We start from the raw sequence: 20,016 nt of genomic DNA, 5'->3' as shown, positions 1-20,016 counted from the left end.
TGCCGTCACACAGGCCGCCCAGGCTGTCTGCCGTCACACAGGCCGCCCAGGCTGTCTGCCGTCACACAGGCCGCCCAGGCTGTCTGCCGTCACACAGGCCGCCCAGGCTGTCTGCCGTCACACAGGCCGCCCAGGGCTCAGGCAAGATTCGGGGATCTGCCCACATGCCTGGACCAGTATGCCATCAGAATCGGCGACTCAGATTAGATAATGGAAGTGACGTTTGGTCAGCTGCGCATGCGTCCGCCGCTACCAGGTTTGCTCATCTGACACCTGCAGTCAGAGGAAGCGGCAGCAGACATCTTACTACACCCAGCTACTTCTAGAATTCCAGAATAAATTTAGCAATAAAGTGAGCGCATATATAAAATATAGTATATTGACATCTGTGATGCTGTTTGGATGCATAATTTTGAAAGAAGCTGGATGCCAGCAGTAGGAAGGGGGCGGAGGCCATGTTGGTACACCCCGCACTGCTCAGCGCTAAACCTTTAGCCCTTTCAATATTTAACATCCAAACAGCATCAAATATGTCAATATAGTATATTTATATACGCTCACTTCATAGCTAAAATTACTGTGAAATTCAAGATGTAGCTGGGTGTAGTAAGATGTCCGCTGCCTTCCGACTGCAGGTGTTTCATCAGATGAGCAAACCTGGCAGTGGTGGAACGTCACTTCCGCTACCCAACTGGTTCGCCGATTGACGGAACATCGGCACCGCTTCAACGAGCCAGCCGTTCCTGCCCCCTCCACAGCCCAGAGTTCCAATGCTGAGAGAGAAAGCGAGAGAGCGCGAGCGAGAGAGCGCGAGCGAGAAAAACTTGTACATTTTTTAAAAAACATTTCCGTTTACATTTGCTACAAAAAAAAGTTATATTTTAAAGCTGAGGTTGACACCCCCAATTCACACTAAGGCGATTTAGCGCTAAAAATAACGCCTCTCATGCCTCCGCAGTGTAAAAGCCTGAGTGCTTTCACACTGGGGCGGGGCGCTTGCAGGATGGGGTAAAAAAAAAAAAAAAAAAAAAAAAAAAAAAAAAAAAAAAAAAAAAAAAAAAAAAAAAAAAAAAAAATCGCTTTGGCAGCGCAATACAGGCGCTTCTAACCCTTTCTTCGACTGCTAGCGGGGCTTAAAAGCCCCGCTAAAACTAGCAGTTCTTTACCGCTAACACCCCCTCCCCCCCATTGTGAAAGTAGCCCATTCACACTGAAGCGCTTTCCAAGTGTTTTGGTGCTAAAAAGAAAAAAAAAAAAAAAAGTGCCTGAAAAGCTCATGAAAACCTGTTTCCATTAAAATGAATGAATGCTTTCACACTGGGGCGCTGCGCTGGCGGGGAGGTGAAAAAAAAAAGAAAACAAACACTCTTGCAAGCAGCATTATTGGAGCGCAAAAAAAAAAAAAAAAAAAAAATTTAAAGCACCTGAAAATGGTTCTTGAAGTAAAAAGAAAAAAAAAAAAAAAAAAAAGGCACCGCTAACGCCTCAAAAGCTCCCGGCATTTTCTGGGCAGTTTTCAAGCGCCTCAATGTGAAAGGCTTCTAAATAGAGCGGATTACGGAGACATCGGTAGGACTGTCTGGGTGCAGGTCATGTTAGTCGGGAAGATCGGCATCTAATGTGTGTGCAGAGACATGAAAGAACCCGGGAGATAGAAGACAAGGACTACAATGAGATCCAAGAACATGATTTGCATTATAGAGGAGTCAATGTTTATATTCATACTGATCTCCATCAGAACAAACACCATCCTGATAACAGACGTGTGCAGAGCATTGCCCCCAGCTACTGATAGAAGGAAGATATCCAGGCACCCCCTGGGGGGAGGGGAGGGGGGGGGGTATATTTACCATTCGTATGACAAGGAGTAAACTGAATACAATTAGAGGCTGGCACCGGCAAACGATGGAAATGATCGGATCCTTGTTATAAAGTTGGCTCTATATAATCCCCGCACTGTATATTATAATAATGATGAGCGCACTGAGAAATGGTTGAAATGACTCTTTGGAAGGAACATTTCCCACGGAAAAGATCTCCCGGATTACAGCCTCTAATTGGCCCCTATTTACAAGCACACAATCTAATTGACAAATTGTATTCCTATAAATCAGACAATAAATCAAACGCCATAAACCGCTGTGCCAGCAGAAGGCGAGCGAGCACATGGCGGGGAGGGTCTCCATGGATAAGGAAGACTCCCGACTGATGATTTCCAACCACAAGAACAATCCTCAGCATCACACCTACCACAAGGGAGGAAGTCGGGTAGGTGGGGGTAGGGTAGGTGGGGGTAGGGTAGGTGTAGTGGTAGGTATACAGTAGGAAAGGTTTCACCTGAAGGCGGCCACCACCCAGGTCTGCAAATGCTTCTGGGGGTTAGAGATGGGGGTGTAGGTATACAGTAGGTAGGTCTCCCCTCTAGGCGGCCACCGCCCGGGTGTGTAAGTACTTCTATACATGGGGGGTATAGGTAGGAAGTTGCGTAGAGGTAGGTTGTATAGGGGGTAGGTATCACCTGTAGGTGGCCCCCACCCCGCTATGTAGGTACTTCTATGTATAGGGGGGGTATAGATAGGTCTCACCTGTAGTCACTTCTATGTATTGGGGGTAGGTCGGTCTAACCTATAGATCCTGCCTGGTACTGTAGGTACTTCTGTGAATGGGGGGTATAGATTGGGGGGGGGGGGGGGAGCAAGTACGTCTCACCTGTAGGCGGCCACAGCCCAGGTATGTAGGTACTTCTGTGTATGTAGGGGGGGATATAGATGGGGATGTGGGTGGTAGGTCCAAAGCAGGTGTGTAGAGGTAGGTCTCACCTGTAGGCAGCCATAGCCCAGGTGTGTAGTTACTCCTATGTATGGGGGGGGGGGGGGGTATAGATGGGGGTGTAGGTCTCACCTGTAGTCACTTCTATGTATTGGGGGTAGGTCGGTCTAACCTATAGATCCTGCCTGGTACTGTAGGTACTTCTGTGAATGGGGGGTATAGATGGGGGGGGGGGGGGGAGCAAGTACGTCTCACCTGTAGGCGGCCACAGCCCAGGTATGTAGGTACTTCTGTGTATGTAGGGGGGGGGGGGATATAGATGGGGATGTGGGTGGTAGGTCCAAAGCAGGTGTGTAGAGGTAGGTCTCACCTGTAGGCAGCCATAGCCCAGGTGTGTAGTTACTCCTATGTATGGGGGGGGGGGGGGGGGTATAGATGGGGGTGTAGGTCTCACCTGTAGTCACTTCTATGTATTGGGGGTAGGTCGGTCTAACCTATAGATCCTGCCTGGTACTGTAGGTACTTCTGTGAATGGGGGGTATAGATGGGGGGGGGGGGGGGGGGAGCAAGTACGTCTCACCTGTAGGCGGCCACAGCCCAGGTATGTAGGTACTTCTGTGTATGTAGGGGGGGATATAGATGGGGATGTGGGTGGTAGGTCCAAAGCAGGTGTGTAGAGGTAGGTCTCACCTGTAGGCAGCCATAGCCCAGGTGTGTAGTTACTCCTATGTATGGGGGGGGGAGGGGGGTATAGATGGGGGTGTAGGTCTCACCTGTAGGAACTTCTATGTATTTTGGGGGGGGGGGGGGTTTAGGTAGGTCTAACATGTAGGCACCCACCACTCAGGTATGTAGGTACTTTATGTGGGGGGGTATAGATGGGGTTGTGGGAGGTAGGTCCACTGTAGGCAGCCACAGCCTGGGTGTGTAGTTACTCCTATGTATGGGGGGGGGGGGGTTATAGATGGGGGTGTAGGGGGGAAGGTAGGTATGCCTCACCTGTGGGTGGCCACCGACTGGGCATGTAGGTACTTCTATGTATAGAGGGGGGTGTAGATAGGTCTCACCTGTAGGCACTTCTATGTATTGGGGGGTAGGTAGGTCTAACCTATAGGTGGCCGCTGCCCAGGTTAAGATGGGGGTGTGGGTCTCACCTGTAGGTACTTCTATGTATAGGGGGGTATAGATGGGGGTGTGGGTAGGTACACAGTGGATACAGGTAGGTCTCAACTGTAGACACTTCTATGTGGGGGGTAGGTAGGTCTCACCTGTAGGCTCTTCTATGTATGGGGGGGTAGGTAGGCCTCACCTGTAGGCACTTCTAGGTATAGATGGGGGTAGGTATAGGAGGGGGTATAGGTAGGTACACAGGTAGGTATCACCTGTAGGCACTTTTATGTATAGGGGAGGTATAGGTGGGTAGGTAGGTCTCACCTGTAGGCTATGTATAGATGGGGGGTTGGTACACATAGGCAGGTCTCACCTGTAGGCCCTTCTATGTATAGATGGGGGTAGGTAGAGGGGGGTATGGGGGGGTAGAGGTAGGTACACAGTAGGTAGATTTCACCTGTAGGCCCTTCTATGTATAGAGGGGGGTATAGATGGGGTGTAGGAAGGTCTCATCTGTAGGCTCTTCTATGTATAGGGGGGTATAGATGGGGGTGTAGGTAGGTACACGTAGGTAGGTCTCACCTGTAGGCTCTTTTGTATAGATGGGGGTAGGTATAGGGGTATAGAAGATGGTATAGGTAGGTACACAGTAGGTAGGTCTCACCTGTAGGCTCCTCTATATATAGGGGGGGTATAGATGGGGGTGTAGGGGGGTATAGGTAGGTACACAGTAGGTAGGTCTCACCTGTAGGCGGCCACAGCCCGGGTATGGAGGTACTTCTATGTATAGATGGGGGTATAGGGGGGGTATAGATGGGGGTGTAGGGGGGTATAGGTAGGTACACAGTAGGCAGGTAGGTCTCACCTGTAGGCTCCTCTATGTATAGGGGGGGTATAGATGGGGGTGTAGGGGGGTATAGGTAGGTACACAGTAGGTAGGTCTCACCTGTAGGCTCCTCTATGTATAGGGGGGGTATAGATGGGGGTGTAGGGGGGTATAGGTAGGTACACATAGGTAGGTCTCACCTCTAGGCTCCTCTATGTATAAGGGGGGTATAGATGGGGGTGTAGGGGGGTATAGGTAGGTACACATAGGTAGGTCTCACCTGTAGGCTCCTCTATGTATAGGGGGGGTATAGATGGGGGTGTAGGGGGGTATAGGTAGGTACACATAGGTAGGTCTCACCTGTAGGCTCCTCTATGTATAGGGGGGTATAGGTAGGTACACAGTAGGTAGGTCTCACCTGTAGGCTCCTCTATGTATAGGGGGGTATAGGTAGGTACACAGTAGGTAGGTCTCACCTGTAGGCTCCTCTATGTATAGGGGGGGTATAGATGGGAGTGTAGGTAGGTACACATAGGTAGGTCTCACCTGTAGGCTCCTCTATGTATAGGGGGGTATAGATGGGAGTGTAGGTAGGTACACATAGGTAGGTCTCACCTGTAGGCTCCTCTATGTATAGGGGGGGTATAGATGGGAGTGTAGGTAGGTACACATAGGTAGGTCTCACCTGTAGGCGGCCACAGCCCGGGTATGGAGGTACTTCTGGGCCGTCATGACCCCGACATAGAGGAATCTCCGGTCCCGGGGGATGTCCTCCTCCTCCTCCCCGGTGTCTCCCGGTTCCGGGGCCCGGGATCCGATGTACGGTAGTTGGAGAAGATCGCTCCGGCTCCCGGCCGGCACCCCGCATCCTCCCCCGGCCTGTCCTCCCCCCCGGAGCCCTCCTCCTCCTCCTCCTCTCCGGCCGTAGCGGTGGATCTCGGCGGCCCGGGGGAGGATGAGGCGGGAGGCGAGGAGGAAGCCGAGGACCAGTCCGAGGAGGACGCTGAGCCACGAGCGGCGGCTCCGACCGGCCATACCGGGGAGGGGGGGAAGTGCAGTGCCGCCGGCAGCAGCTGCAGGGGGGGAGGGGGCCCCTATGTTCACGGCGGACACCGCCGGAGTCCCCACCGCTACCGGGAGATCACACCGAGAAGAGATCACCGCCGCCGGCCCATCCAGCCGCGCCACCCTCCGTCATAGAGCGGGGACACCCCCCACCGCTGCCGCTCTCCTTCTCCGTCCGTCCGGCCTCACAACCCGCCGCCGTCCCTTCTTCTCTCCGGCCTATGTCACGGATCACACTCCCTCATCTCCCGGCCTCAGCTCCGCTCATCACCCGCACCGCGGCTCTATATGAGGCGCACACAGACACAGCCAGGGATCCAACCCGCCCGGCACCCGTCCGCCGCCCCTCATTGGCTGACAGTCACAGACCACGCCTCCCCCGCCGCCTCACGTGACCTGTGAGAGGAGCAAAACTTTCCCCGCTGCCTCCCCACAGAGCTCAGTGCCGTACAGAGAGACGGCGGGGGAGTGTCGTGCTGCGGGTACCCGGGGCGACACCGACACAGAAGTGGGCCACCTGGTGTCCATAGCAACCAGTCATTACCTCACAGTCCCTTCGTGAACATAATCCCCTCATAATAAAAATATAATCAATAAAACATCCCATATATACACACAACACCCCATAATACCCTGTACATATGATACAACTAGTCTCTGACAACTTCTACAGCAAGGCCCCAGGCTCCGACAACTTCTACAGAAAGTCCCCAGGCTCCAACAACTCCTACAGAATGTCCCCAGGCTCCGACAACTCCTACAGCGCGTCCCCAGGCTCCGACAACTCATACAGCGCGTCCCCAGTCTCCGACAACTCCTACGGCACATCCCCCGTCTCCGACACATATTACAGAGTTTCCCCAGTCTCCGACAACTTCTACGGCGTTTCCGCCAGCCTCCGACAACTTCTGCGGCATTTCCCCCAGTCTCTGACAACTCCTACAGAATGCCCTGTCTCCAACAATTCCTACAGCATGTCCCCGGTCTCCAACAACTCCTACGGTGTGTCCCCAGTTTCCGACAACTCCTACAGAATGCCCCATCTCTGACAACTCCTACAGCATGTCTTCAGTCTCCGACACCTTCTACAGGATGTCCGCAGTCTCCAACCACTCTTACAGCATGTTCCCAATCTCCGACAACTCCTACGATGTGTCCCCAGTCTCCAACAACTCCTACGGCGTGTCCCCAGTCTCCAACAATTCCTACAGATTGCCCCCAGTCTCCAACAACTCCTACAGAATGTCCCCAGTCCCCGACAACTTCTACTGAATGTCCCTTGTCTCCAACTCCTACGGCGCGTCCCCAGGCTGCGACAACTTCTACAGAATGCCCTGTCCCCAACAACTTCTACAGCATGTCCCCAGCCTCCAGCAACTCCTACAGCATGTCCCCAGCCTCCAGCAACTCCTACAGCATGTCCCCAGCCTCCAGCAACTCCTACAGCATGTCCCCAGCCTCCAGCAACTCCTACAGCATGTCCCCAGTCTCCAGCAACTCCTACAGCATGTCCCCAGTCTTTGACCATCTCTTGTGAAAAAAAAAATTTGTGTGGGTTCTCCCTAAAAATATATACCAGACTCGAATGTCACGTACACACGATCGGAATTCCCGTCAGAAAAACCTTGAATGTTTTTTCTAACGGAATTCCGTTCAAGCTTGGCTTGAATACACACGGTCACACAAAAGTTCTCTGAACTATCGACTGTCAAGAACACGGTGACGTACAACACTACGACGAGCCGAGAAAATGAAGTTCAATGCTTCCGAGCATACGCAGGAATTTTACGTGTCGTAATTGCTACAGACGATCGGAATTCCAGATAGGAACTTTTTCCGTCGGAAAAATAGAGAACCCGCTCTCAATCTTTTGCTGGCGGAACTTCCACAGAAGACAAACAAATGAAAAAAAAAAAAAATAATGAATGGTGGGGATTCCCCCGAAGTTAATAGCAGACACCGCTGCAGCTGGAGTTTCAGCTTGACTGGACACACATTTAGTTTACTGAACCTCTGAACAGGCAAAATTGTCCAGACTAAAACCTGGAGCTCATCTCTGATAGATTCCACTTCTATATACAATTTATATGTCATCCGCCTCTCCCAACATAGGCAGGCACATAGTATACCCATCAGCCATGATATGCTCACCACTGAGAGGTAAAGTGATTTACATGGATTATCTCCTTGCAACAGCATCTGAAAGTAGGTGGGATACATTAGGTAGCAAATTAACATGTTGTCTCTGAAGTTGATGTGTTAAAAGCAGGAAAAAAATGGGAATTTGAGTGACTTTGACAAAGGCCAAATTGTAATGGCTGGAGTCAGTGGAAGGAATGGACCCTCTTGGTTGGTGTCAGTAGGAGAAATAGTGGCCCAAGGGCCTGACAGATGCTAGCAAAGGGACACAGTTTGGATACCACCGGTCTAGATGACCGACCGAGTCAGAGCAACTGCAAAAACTGCAGCTCTTGTGGGTTTGTTCCTGGTCTGCAGTGGTCAGCACTGACCAAAAGTGGTCCAAGGAATGAACACTGGCCAGCCGATGACAGGGTCATTGGCAAGGATCATTGATGGAGGTGGGGAGGGAAGGCTGGCCCGTGTAGTCCGATCCAATGGAAGAGCTACTGGAGCTCAAATTGCTGGAAAAGGGAATGCTGGTTCTGATAGAAAGGTGTCAGAACACACAGAGCATCGCAGTTGGTTGTGTATGGGGCTGTATAGTCGCAGACCAGTGAAGGTGTCCACACTGACCCATGTCCACAGCCAAAAGTGCCTACAATGGGCATGTAAGCAACAGAACTGGACCACGGAGCAACGGATGGAGGTGCCTGGTTTGATGAATTTGAGGAACACAATAAGTTCAAGGTGTTGGCCTCCATATTTTACAGATCTCAATCCAATCAAGGAATCTGTTTGGTGTGCTGGAAAAACAAGTCCTATCAATGGAGGCCCATTGATCACAACTTATAGGACCTAAGGGATCTGCTACTGATGGCCTGGTGCCAGATCCCACAACATACCTCCACATGTCTAGTGGAGGCCATGCCTCAAAAGGTTGGGGTGGGTCGTGTTATTGTTATGGCTGATCGGTGTATAGTACATCTCTGACTATTTCTGTGAAGTGAAATGTTGGGTATTTGCCATCCTTTGCTTGTGAGGTCTTCATGGAACCATTAAATGATGTTAATACCTCTTCACACTATGGGAATATTTATCAGTCTCTGCCCCAAGGAGCTTACAATCTAAGGTCCCCAACTCACACTCATACATACACATACTAGGGCCAATTTAGACAGGAACCAATTACCTAACAGCATGTCTTTGGTTTGTGGGAGGAAACCGGAGTACCTGGAGGAAACCCACCCAGGCACAGGGAGAACATGCAAACTCCAGGCAGATTTTGCCCTGGCCAGGATACAAACTGGAGACCCCAACGCTGCAAGGAAAAAGTGCTATCATTATATCAACTTTTATATAAATATATTTAATTTTTAAATAAGTACCTGAACTCCATTTTGAGCCTTTAAAAAAACTGTAGTCAATACATGAAAACTTTATTAATATTACACTACATTACATTATTTATTTTTTTTCTATAAAAGTGTAAGATTTTTGCACAAACCTTTTGTAGATTTCTTCATTTCGGCATGTAAAAATCTTAAACATACCCATTCTGATCAACCAGGGTAACTTAAGGCAAATCAGTATTTTAATAGGCTTGTTATAGATATAAGCTGATTCAACAGGGACAGAAAAGGGAAACCCCTACTATAAGATCTCTGAGTCCCCCTTCTGGAGGTATGGTGTAATAACAACCCAGGAACAAAGACATTGCAAAAAAAAAAAAAAAAAAGTCTTTGTTGGAGATGAAAAGGAATTCTTTCATCTGAAAACCTCAACAAGATCTTTATTATCTTCCAGATTAGACAATACAGGAGGGTGTAGAGCGTGTGGTATGTACATGCAATAATCTAATTATAATGAGGAACCCTTTGTGTGAAAACATTATTATAGGTAATTGAATGAAGTTTAACATTGTTACTAGTGATTGGGGTTATTCATCAAGGGAAAGTGTAATGAGGGGAACCCATCATTTATTATATACTTCTAACTGACTACAGTTAGGAAGAAACAGACACTGTGCAAGATCTACTATAATATATATATATATATATATATATATATATATATATATATATATATATATATATATATATATATATATATATATATATACACACACATACACACACTCATACACTTTTATGCTGCGTTTATTATATCTTATATATACACACACACTATACCTTATACCATACCATATATACAGTATCTGGCAAAAGTGAGTACACCCCTCACATTTTTGTAAATATGTTATTCTATCTTTTCATGTGACAACGCTGAAGAAATGACACTTTGCTACAATGTAAAGTAGTGAGTGTACAGCTTGTATAACAGTGTAAATTTGCTGTCCCCTCAAAGTAACTCAACACACAGCCATTAATGTCTAAACCGCTGGCAACAAAAGTGAGTACACCCCTAAGTGAAAATGTCCACTTGGGTCCCAATTAGCTATCCCCCCCCCCCCCCCGGTGTCATGTGACTTGTTAGTGTTACAAGGTCTCAGGTATGAATGGGGAGCAGGTGTGTTAAATTTGGTGTTATCGCTCTCACTCTCTCATACTGGTCACTGGAAGTTCAACGTGGCACCTCACGGCAAAGAACTCTCTGAAGATCTGAAAAAAAGAATTGTTGCTCTACATAAAGATGGCCTAGGCAATAAGAAGATTGCCAGGACCCTGAAACTGAGCTGCAGCACGATGGCCAAGACCATACAGCGGTATAAGAGGACAGGTTCCACTCAGAATAGGCCTCCTCATGGTTGACCAAAGAAGTTTAGAGCACATGCTCAGCATCATATCCAAAGGTTGTCTTTGGGAAATAGACATATGAGTGCTGCCAGCATTGCTGCAGAGGTTGAAGGGGTGGGGGGTCATCCTGTCAGTGCTCATACCATACGCCGCACACTGCATCAAATTGGTCTGCATGGCCGTTGTCCCAGAAGGAAGCCTCTTCTAAAGATGATGGACAAGAAAGCCTGCAAACATTTTGCTGAAGACAAGCAGACTAAGGACATGGATTACTGGAACCATGTCCTGTGGTCTGATGAGACCAAGATAAACTTATTTGGTTCAGATGGTGACAAGCGTGTGTGGAGGCAACCAGGTGAGGAGTACAAAGACAAGTGTGTCTTGTCTACAGTCAAGCATGGTGGTGGGAGTTTCATGGTCTGGGGCTGCATGAGTGCTGCCGGCACTGGGGAGCTACAGATCATTGAGGGAACCATGAATGCCAACATGTACTGTGACATACTGAAGCAGAGCATGATCCCCTCCCTTCAGAGACTGGACCGCAGGGCAGTATTCCAACATAACGACCCCAAATAGACCTCTTAGATGACCACTGCCTTGCTAAAGAAGCTGAGGGTAAAGGTGATGGACTGGCCAAGCATGTCTCCAGACCTAAACCCTATTGAGCATCTGTGGGACATCCTCAAACGGAAGGTGGGGGAGCGCAAGGTCTCTAACACCCACCAGCTTTGTGATGTCGTCATGGAGGAGTGGAAGAGGACTCCAGTGACAACCTGTGAAGCTCTGGTGAACTCCATGCCCAAGAGAGTTAAGGCAGTGCTGGAAAATAATGGTGGCCACACTTTGGACATTTTCACTTAGGGGTGTACTTACTTTTGTTGCCAGCAGTTTAGACATTAATGGCTGTGTGTTGAGTTATTTTGAGGGGACAGCAAATTTACACTGTTATACAAGCTGTACACTCACTACTTTACATTGTAGCAAAGTGTCATTTTTTCAGTGTTGTCACATGAAAAGATATAATAAAATATTTACAAAAACGTGAGTGGTGTACTTACTTTTGTGAGATACTGTATATACATACATACACACACACACACACACACACACACACCATATATATTATACCTTATACTGTATATACCATACTTTATATATACACTGTACCTTATACAGAATATACTATGCCTTATCTATACATTATACTGTATACTCTATACCTTATATATACTCTATAAGTTATATATACACACACACACCATACCCTATACTGTATATACTATACCATATATATATATATATATACATATATACATACACATATACACATACACACACACACATATATACTATACCTTATACACTATAAAACTTATATATACACACACACTATACCATACCTTATATATACACACTATACCATATATATATTATACCTTATACTGTATACCTTATGTACTTTATAACTTATATATACACACTATACCTTATGTACTCCCTAACTTTTATATACACTATACCTTATATATACACACTATATACCATATATACTATACACTATACCTTATGTACTCTATAATGTATATATAGATTATACCTTATACTGTATTTACTATACCTTATATATACACACTATACCATATATACTATATAAGATATGTGCATCTATAAGGTATAGTATATATGTGATAGTGTGTATAGATAAAAGGTATAGTAAATACAGTATAAGGTATAATCTATATATACACATTATAGAGTACATAAGGTATAGTGTATACAGTATAAGGTATAATATATATGGTATAGTGTATATATATATAAGGTATAGTGTGTGTGTATATATATATATATATATATATAGTGTGTGTGTATATTTAAGTTTTAGAGTGTATAAGATATATTGTATAGAGTATAAGGTATAGTATATATGGTATATAGTGTGTATAAGGTATAGTAAATACAGTATAAGGTATAGTGAATATATAAGTTATGGAGTACATAAGGTATAGTGTATACAGTATAAGGTATAGCATATATGGTATATAGTGTGTGTATATATATATAAGGTATAGTAAATACAGTATAAGGTATAGTATGTGTATAAGTTATGGAGTGTATAATGTATAGTGTATACAGTATAAGGTATAATATATATGGTATATAGTGTGTCTATATATAAAGGTATAGTGTATATATGGTACGGAGTATGTATAAGGTATAGTATATACAGTATCAGGTACATACACACATATATATATATATATATATATATACACACACACATAAACACAATACCATATATACTGTACCATATACTATACCTTATATATGCACACTGTACCATATATACTGTATCTTATACTGTATATACTATACCTTATACATACTCCGTACCATATATACACTATACCTTATATATATATACACACTATATACCATATATACTATACCTAATACATATTATACCTTGTACAGTATATACTAGGGATGCACAGATATTAGTTTTTTATTGCGGAGGATGAGTACCAATACTTTTTCTCAAGTACTTGCTGATACCAAATTACCGATACCTATTTTTAGTGACATATGTGCGGTCCGGTTCTGACAGCGCGATTTCAGCCCCCTCTGGTGTGACTTTGTTCAGTGGTTCAGCTGCGATTCAGTTGCGAATTGTCAAAGTGTATTACAATGGAAATCGCGAACCGCGCTTACCAGACTCCTTTTAAAAACGCGTTGCGGCCGGCACATATGTGAAACAGCTCCATTGAAAAGGCTGCAAGTTCACATGTCATGCGAATCGGATGTGGTTCAAAACGCATTCACATATGTGTGAAGGTATCGGTTTTAGTATCGGAGCATTTGCTTAGTATCGGCAAAGATATCGATACCGGTATCAGTATCAGTGCAACGCTAGTATATACTATACCCTGCACGGTGTCAATCCACTTTGTGAAAATCCCAGCAGGTGTTCGGGGGGGTTGTGCTAATTAGGGGACATCGGTGACAATTAAACTAAATCAGATGTATGTAAACTCATGCAAAGCGCCTCCTAATTTAAAGCCTCTGGGCATACTTAAGTCTTAATGTTGTAAATAAGTAATTTTTCTCCTTCACTGATATGTGCTGATGAGGCGGCACTTATGGGCTCTGATTAGGTGGCACTGATGAGGAGGCACTAATAGGTAGCACTAGTGGGCACTGATAGGTGGCACAGATGGGCACTGATAAGCGGTAGTGGTGGGCACTGACAGGCGGCACGGATGGGTGGTACTGATGGGCATTACTGATGAGCAGGCACTGAAAGGCTGCACTGACTGGCATCACTTATGGGCACTGCTGGTCAGTGCCCTGATTGTAATCAGGGCACTGATGATCAGTGTCCTGATTACCTGCCCAGGTCTCCAATGCGAAGAGATGCCGCTGACCAGCTCTCCTCGCCACACACACTGTCAGTGTGAGGCGAGGAGAGCCGATTCACAGCACTTCCGTATTTACATGCGTCTGGCTGTGACTGGACACAGCCGATCACGTGGTTAAAGAGCCACGGCTCTTTACAGAGATCAGGGTCACGGCGTGTTCGGGCAACACGGCAGAGGTCGTTCTGGGGCGCCGTCATGTGACGTCCTTCCAGAACAAGAGCCGCACAGTCCCTCCTTCATTTAACGGTGGGCGACAAGTGGTTAAAATGCTTGCAAAATCCTATAATCCACTCTATTACAGTAGTATATAATGTACAATGTGAGTTTTTCTATAATATAAATGAGAAAAATACCTTCAGTACATTGCCTCCTCTTCTCCCAGCTGTCAGCGGCGGATCTTGCCCCCCACCCCCTGCAGTGCTCGGAGTGGCGAAGAGAGCCCCAGCGGATAACGGAAGCGCCCAGCGGCGCTGTAACGAAGGTATTTGGCACAATTATATTACAGAAACACACACATTGTACATTATATACTACTGTAATAGAGTGGATTCTAGGATTTTACAAGCATTTTCATTTTGTTCACACTGGGGATTCCTGACAGGCAGGGAGGGAGAGGGGGAGAGAAGACAGCACAATACATGATAAGACCTACCCTGAAAATAAGCCCTACTCTGTCTTTTGTTGCCAAAATTAATATAGGACCCGGGCTTATTTTCGGGGAAATATGGTATGTATGATTATTTTTATTTGTGTATTTATTCAATTATTAGTATTAGTAGCAGTAGTGGTATTGTTAACACCCTAACAAAAATAAAAATAACAAAATACATAATAATAAGACAATAAATATTAACCACTAATCCTAACCCCAGCCCCTAATCCTAACCTAACCTTAACTCAAACTCCTTACCCGTAATAAAAATTATAATAAATAATAAAAATAAATAAATAAAAGATGATGGAAAAAGCTGAAAAACCTTTTAACAAATGATGCAACAGATGATAGTTTTCACTACTGGCTAATAAAAAAAATGCCAAAGCTCTAAAACGCTGTTTAAAAACGTGCAAAATCGCACACAAAAAAACCCCCAGAAAAACGCTCAAAGACGCTGATGTGTGACTGCAGCCTTAGTGCATGAAGCCTAAATCTGACCTCCAGGTATGACGTGTATTGTATAGTTATATTTGTCCAGCTTGGCACGGTGTAAGTATGTATATCTCATCAGAAATATGCGGTTCGTTTCGTTCCGAATTAATATTCAGAGATTCTGATATATCTGAATACCCGAATTACAACATAAACAAATTTTACCGAATGCTCCAAATAACGAAACAAAATTCGGACTGAAATTCAAATCGAATTTTACAACTCCAGTCGAATTCTAACTACACATCTTGCTGAAATCAAAGACTGTGCGTGTTATTAGAGTACCATTTGGAAATAATGCTGTTTTAGTTAAGCCAAAGGTGATTTAAAGAGTCATTGTATTCATTTGATGAAGATTTTTCATTTGTTTGCTCACTTTCCCACATTCGAAATTGAAAAAAAAAAAAAACTAATGTTTTCGGTTCGATTGATTCGAACGTTTCGAATCGAAAAAAAAAAAAAAAATGGTAAATTAGAAGAAAATGTGAAAAATTCCAAATACGAATCCCGAATACGAATTGAACTAATCAACCAAAATCTAAACAAAACTAAATAACTAGATAAACAAAACAATTTTTTTCGTCCTGCACATGTCCATATCTCATACCTTAGGAGCCCCTGGGGAGGCTGACAATCACTGTAGCAGCCCCCATTGTGTGGGTCCTGTGCCGTGCATCTGCCCCTCTGCCCACTGACTACAGGGGGTCCTTCACTCGGAACCACCTCCACCTAAACCTCTTGTCTTTAATTGTGTTGTAATTGAGCCATATCCCTTTATTTTGTAAATTGCTGTACAAACTGAAGGCACGGGATAAATTCTGCATAACAATAAAAATTCATAAAAACGTGTTGAAAAAACAAAAAACAAAAAAAAACAAACCAAAAAACATGAAAATGGAAGCACATCATTGGATATATAGTATCTCACAAAAGTGAGTACACCCCTCACATTTTTGTAAATATTTTCTTCTATCTTTTCATGTGACAACACTGAAGAAATGACACTTTGCTACAATGTAAAGTAGTGAGTGTACAGCTTGTATAACAGTGTAAATTTGCTGTCCCCTCAAAATAACTCAACACACAGCCATTAATGTCTAAACCGCTGGCAAACAACAGTGAGTACACCCCTAAGTGAAAATGTCCAAATTGGGCCCAAAGTGTCAATATTTTTGTGTGGCCACCATTATTTTCCAGCACTGCCTTAACCCTCTTGGGTATGGAGGTCACCAGAGCTTCACAGGTTGCCACTGGAGTCCTCTTCCCCTCCTCCATGACAACATCACGTTGCTGGTGGATGTTAGAGACCTTGCGCTCCTCCATCTTCCATTTGAGGATGTCCCACAGATGATCAATAGGGTTTAGGTCTGGAGACATGCTTGGCCAGTCCATCACCTTTACTCTCAGCTTCTATAGCAGGGCAAAGGTCATCCTGGAGGTGTGTTCGGGGTCGGTTTGATTCCGAGCATGCGTGTTTGTACTTTCGACTTATGTGACGGATTTCTGTACCGACCATCCGAAAATCAGACGTTGAGTTGACATCAGACAAAAATTTTATAGCCTGTCATCCAACATTTGTTGTCCGAAAATTGGAAAACAATTGTCTAAAGGAGCGCACTAACGGTAAGAATTTCAGACAACAGCCTGTCAAACGACAATCCCCTTCTGATTTTCGTACCGTGTGTACGAGGCTTAAGGTTGGGTTCACACTGGTGCTTTGTTAGACATCGCATGTGATTCGCACCGCACTGCTGTGCAGATTACATGCGACGTCTGTGCGATGCAAATGCAGCCATAAATATTGCATGTATGAGTTTGCATCGTACTAAATGGTGCAGGACCCTTTTTTTTGGTCTGCACTGGAATCGGATCACATGGGTGTTCACACCCATGCGGTCCGATTCCTGCACCATTTGACAGTTTGTACTGCGATATGCAAACCGATCTGGGGGTGTCATTAACTTAATATTGACACCCGCAGTGGTTTGCATAGGGCAGTGTGAACCGTCTGCTAGTCCTATGCGATGCGGGAACTGGCGCTGGAATTGCGGTAGTGTAAACCAAGTCTAAAGCAGGGTTAGGTTATATAAAAATATCCCAAGCTTTGAACATCTCACGGAGCTCTGTTCAATCCATCATCCGAAAATGGAAAGAGTATGTCACAACTGCAAACCTACCAAGACATGGCCGTCCACCTAAACTGACCGGCCGGGCAAGGAGAGCATTCATCAGAGAAGAGCCAAGAGGTCCATGGTAACTCTGGAGGAGCTGCAGAGATCCACAGCTCAGGTGAGAGAATCTGTCCACAGGACAACTATTAGTCATGTTCTCCACAAATCTGACCTTTATGGGAGAGTGACAAGAAGAAAGACATTGTTGAAAGAAAGTCATAAGAAGTCCTGTTTGTAGTTTGTGAGAAGCCATGTGGAGGACACAGCAAACATGTGGAAGAAGGTCCTCTGGTCAGGGGAGACCATGATAATAGATAAAAGAGACGGTCAGAGACAGGATACAAGAGACGGTCAGAGACAGGATACAAGAGACGGTCAGACACAGGATACAAGAGACGGTCAGACACAGGATACAAGAGATGGTCAGACACAGGATATAAGAGATGGCCAGAGACTGCAGACAGGATACAAGAGACGGTCAGAGACAGGATACAAGAGACGGTCAGAGACAGGATACAAGAGACGGTCAGAGACAGGATACAAGAGACGGTCAGAGACAGGATACAAGAGACGGTCAGAGACAGGATACAAGAGTTGGTCAGAGATTGCAGACAGTATACAAGGGATGGTCAGAGACTGCAGACAGGCAGGTTACAAGGGACGGTCAGAGACAGGATACAAGAGACGGTCAGAGACAGGATACAAGAGACGGTCAGAGACAGGATACAAGAGACGGTCAGAGACAGGATACAAGAGACAGGATACAAGAGACGGTCAGAGACTGCAGACAGGATACAAAAGTTAGTCAGAGACTGCGGACATGATACAGAAGGATTTCAGACTTTATACATGCTACAGGAATTTCTGGAGACATATTACACGATACAGCTAGAAATCACTGTTCTAATAGGGCAATAGGGTGACACAGGGGCCCTGAGGGCTGCACAAAAAATGCCAAAGGCCAAATGCAGCTCCCGGGCCACAGGCTGGGCACCAGGGAAGTAATTAGATCTATCGTAATCCTTACTTACTAATAACAGCCAGAAAAGCCAGAGAGTGACCTCATTTAAAACTATTTGCTTCAAGCATTGATAATCCTTTGATTTTCCTTAGAAAATGTCCTGTTCCATTTAAGGGATCACTCATTACATTGCTCAGCAAGACTTGTCATTTAGGGCTGCTAAACAGCATTCACAGGAGTAACAGGTTTGACCCATGTGTAGCCATATTGTCAGGATTAACATTCTGCTAAGTTTTCATTGACGTGCGCTTCAACAATTAGGGGGATTTCCAAGCCAGGGACCAAAGGGAAAAATATTAATACCTTACTCTATAGCTGGCTATACACTAGACATTCAACAATCTTCATTTTAAGAACGTTCATTTGATTTTCTATTAATGGGGTCAAATCAATATTTGTTTTTGAACACAGAGGAGAAAATTTGAAGAAACAGAATGTTATATAGATACATAGTAGGCGAGGTTGAAAATAGACAAGTCCAACCTATGTGTGTGATTATATGTCAGTATTGTATATCCCTGTATGTTGTGGTCATTCAGGTGCTTATCTAATAGTTTCTTGAAACTATCGATGCTCCCCGCTGAGACCACCGCCTGTGGAAGGGAATTCCACATCCTTGCCGCTCTTACAGTAAAGAACCCTCTACGTAGTTTAAGGTTAAACCTCTTTTCTTCTAATTTTAATGAGTGGCTGCGAGTCTTGTTAAACTCTCTTCCGTGAAAAAGTTTTATCCCTATTGTGGGGTCACCAGTACAGTATTTGTATATTGAAATCACATCCCCTCTCAAGCGTCTCTTCTCCAGAGAGAATAATTTTAGTGTTTGCAACCTTTCCTCATAACTAATATCCTCCAGACCCTTTATTAGCTTTATTGCCCTTCTTTGTACTCGCTCCATTTCCAGTACATCCTTCCTGAGGACTGGTGCCCAGAACTGGACAGCATACTCCAGGTGCGGCCGGACCAGAGTCTTGTAGAGCGGGAGAATTATCGTTTTATCTCTGGAGTTGATCCCCTTTTTTAATGCCAATATTCTGTTTGCGTTGCTTGCAGCAGCTTGGCATTGCATGCCATTGCTGAGCCTATCATCTACTAGGACCCCCAGGTCCTTTTCTATCCTAGATTCCCCCAGAGATTCTGTGTTTTTTTTTCTCCAGGAAATTCAATTCACTCCAAAATCGAATCTTAACCACTCCTCCTTAAATGGACGTCATGTGACGTCCTGGACTTTGAGTGGAGAGATCTGAATGATGGGTGCAGCTGCAGGCATCATTCAGATACTGTATTTTTTTTTTTTTCCCAGAAGGCCATTCCCTTGATTGCTTTTACAGGCGGCGGGAGGGGATGATCCCCCCTTCCGCTGCTCACCGGGTGCTTCTCCCAACTCGCCTGTGCAATCGGCGAGCCAGGGAATGAATCTACCAGCGGCGGCAGTTTACCATAGAGCTGGCTGCGGACCAAATGGTCCCTGGCCATCTCTATGACCCTCGGAGGCTGGAAATGACGTTTCCGGTGCCGGCAGATGTAAACACTGACCCTTTTTTTTTTTACTGGGAAGCCCGAGATCTATTTTTTATTTTTTTTTCTACAACCAACCTATCGGATTTTTTGGCATG

General features: G+C 45.3%; 1 protein-coding gene across 1 annotated transcript in view; it reads right to left on the bottom strand.

The window, feature by feature from the left end:
* CHSY1 (chondroitin sulfate synthase 1) overlaps positions 1-6,077 on the bottom strand; it is a 71,790-nt gene extending 65,713 nt beyond the window's left edge. The window contains exon 1 of the mRNA XM_073618357.1: positions 5,391-6,077. Within this exon, the coding sequence (XP_073474458.1) occupies positions 5,391-5,740 (350 nt within the window). The 5' untranslated portion in view covers positions 5,741-6,077. The remainder of the gene's footprint in view (positions 1-5,390) is intronic.
* Positions 6,078-20,016: the final 13,939 nt, after the last annotated feature.

Source organism: Aquarana catesbeiana, linkage group LG03, assembly GCF_042186555.1.
Source record: "Aquarana catesbeiana isolate 2022-GZ linkage group LG03, ASM4218655v1, whole genome shotgun sequence".
Lineage (NCBI taxonomy): Eukaryota > Metazoa > Chordata > Amphibia > Anura > Ranidae > Aquarana > Aquarana catesbeiana.
This window is presented reverse-complemented; position numbering and strand designations above follow the sequence as displayed.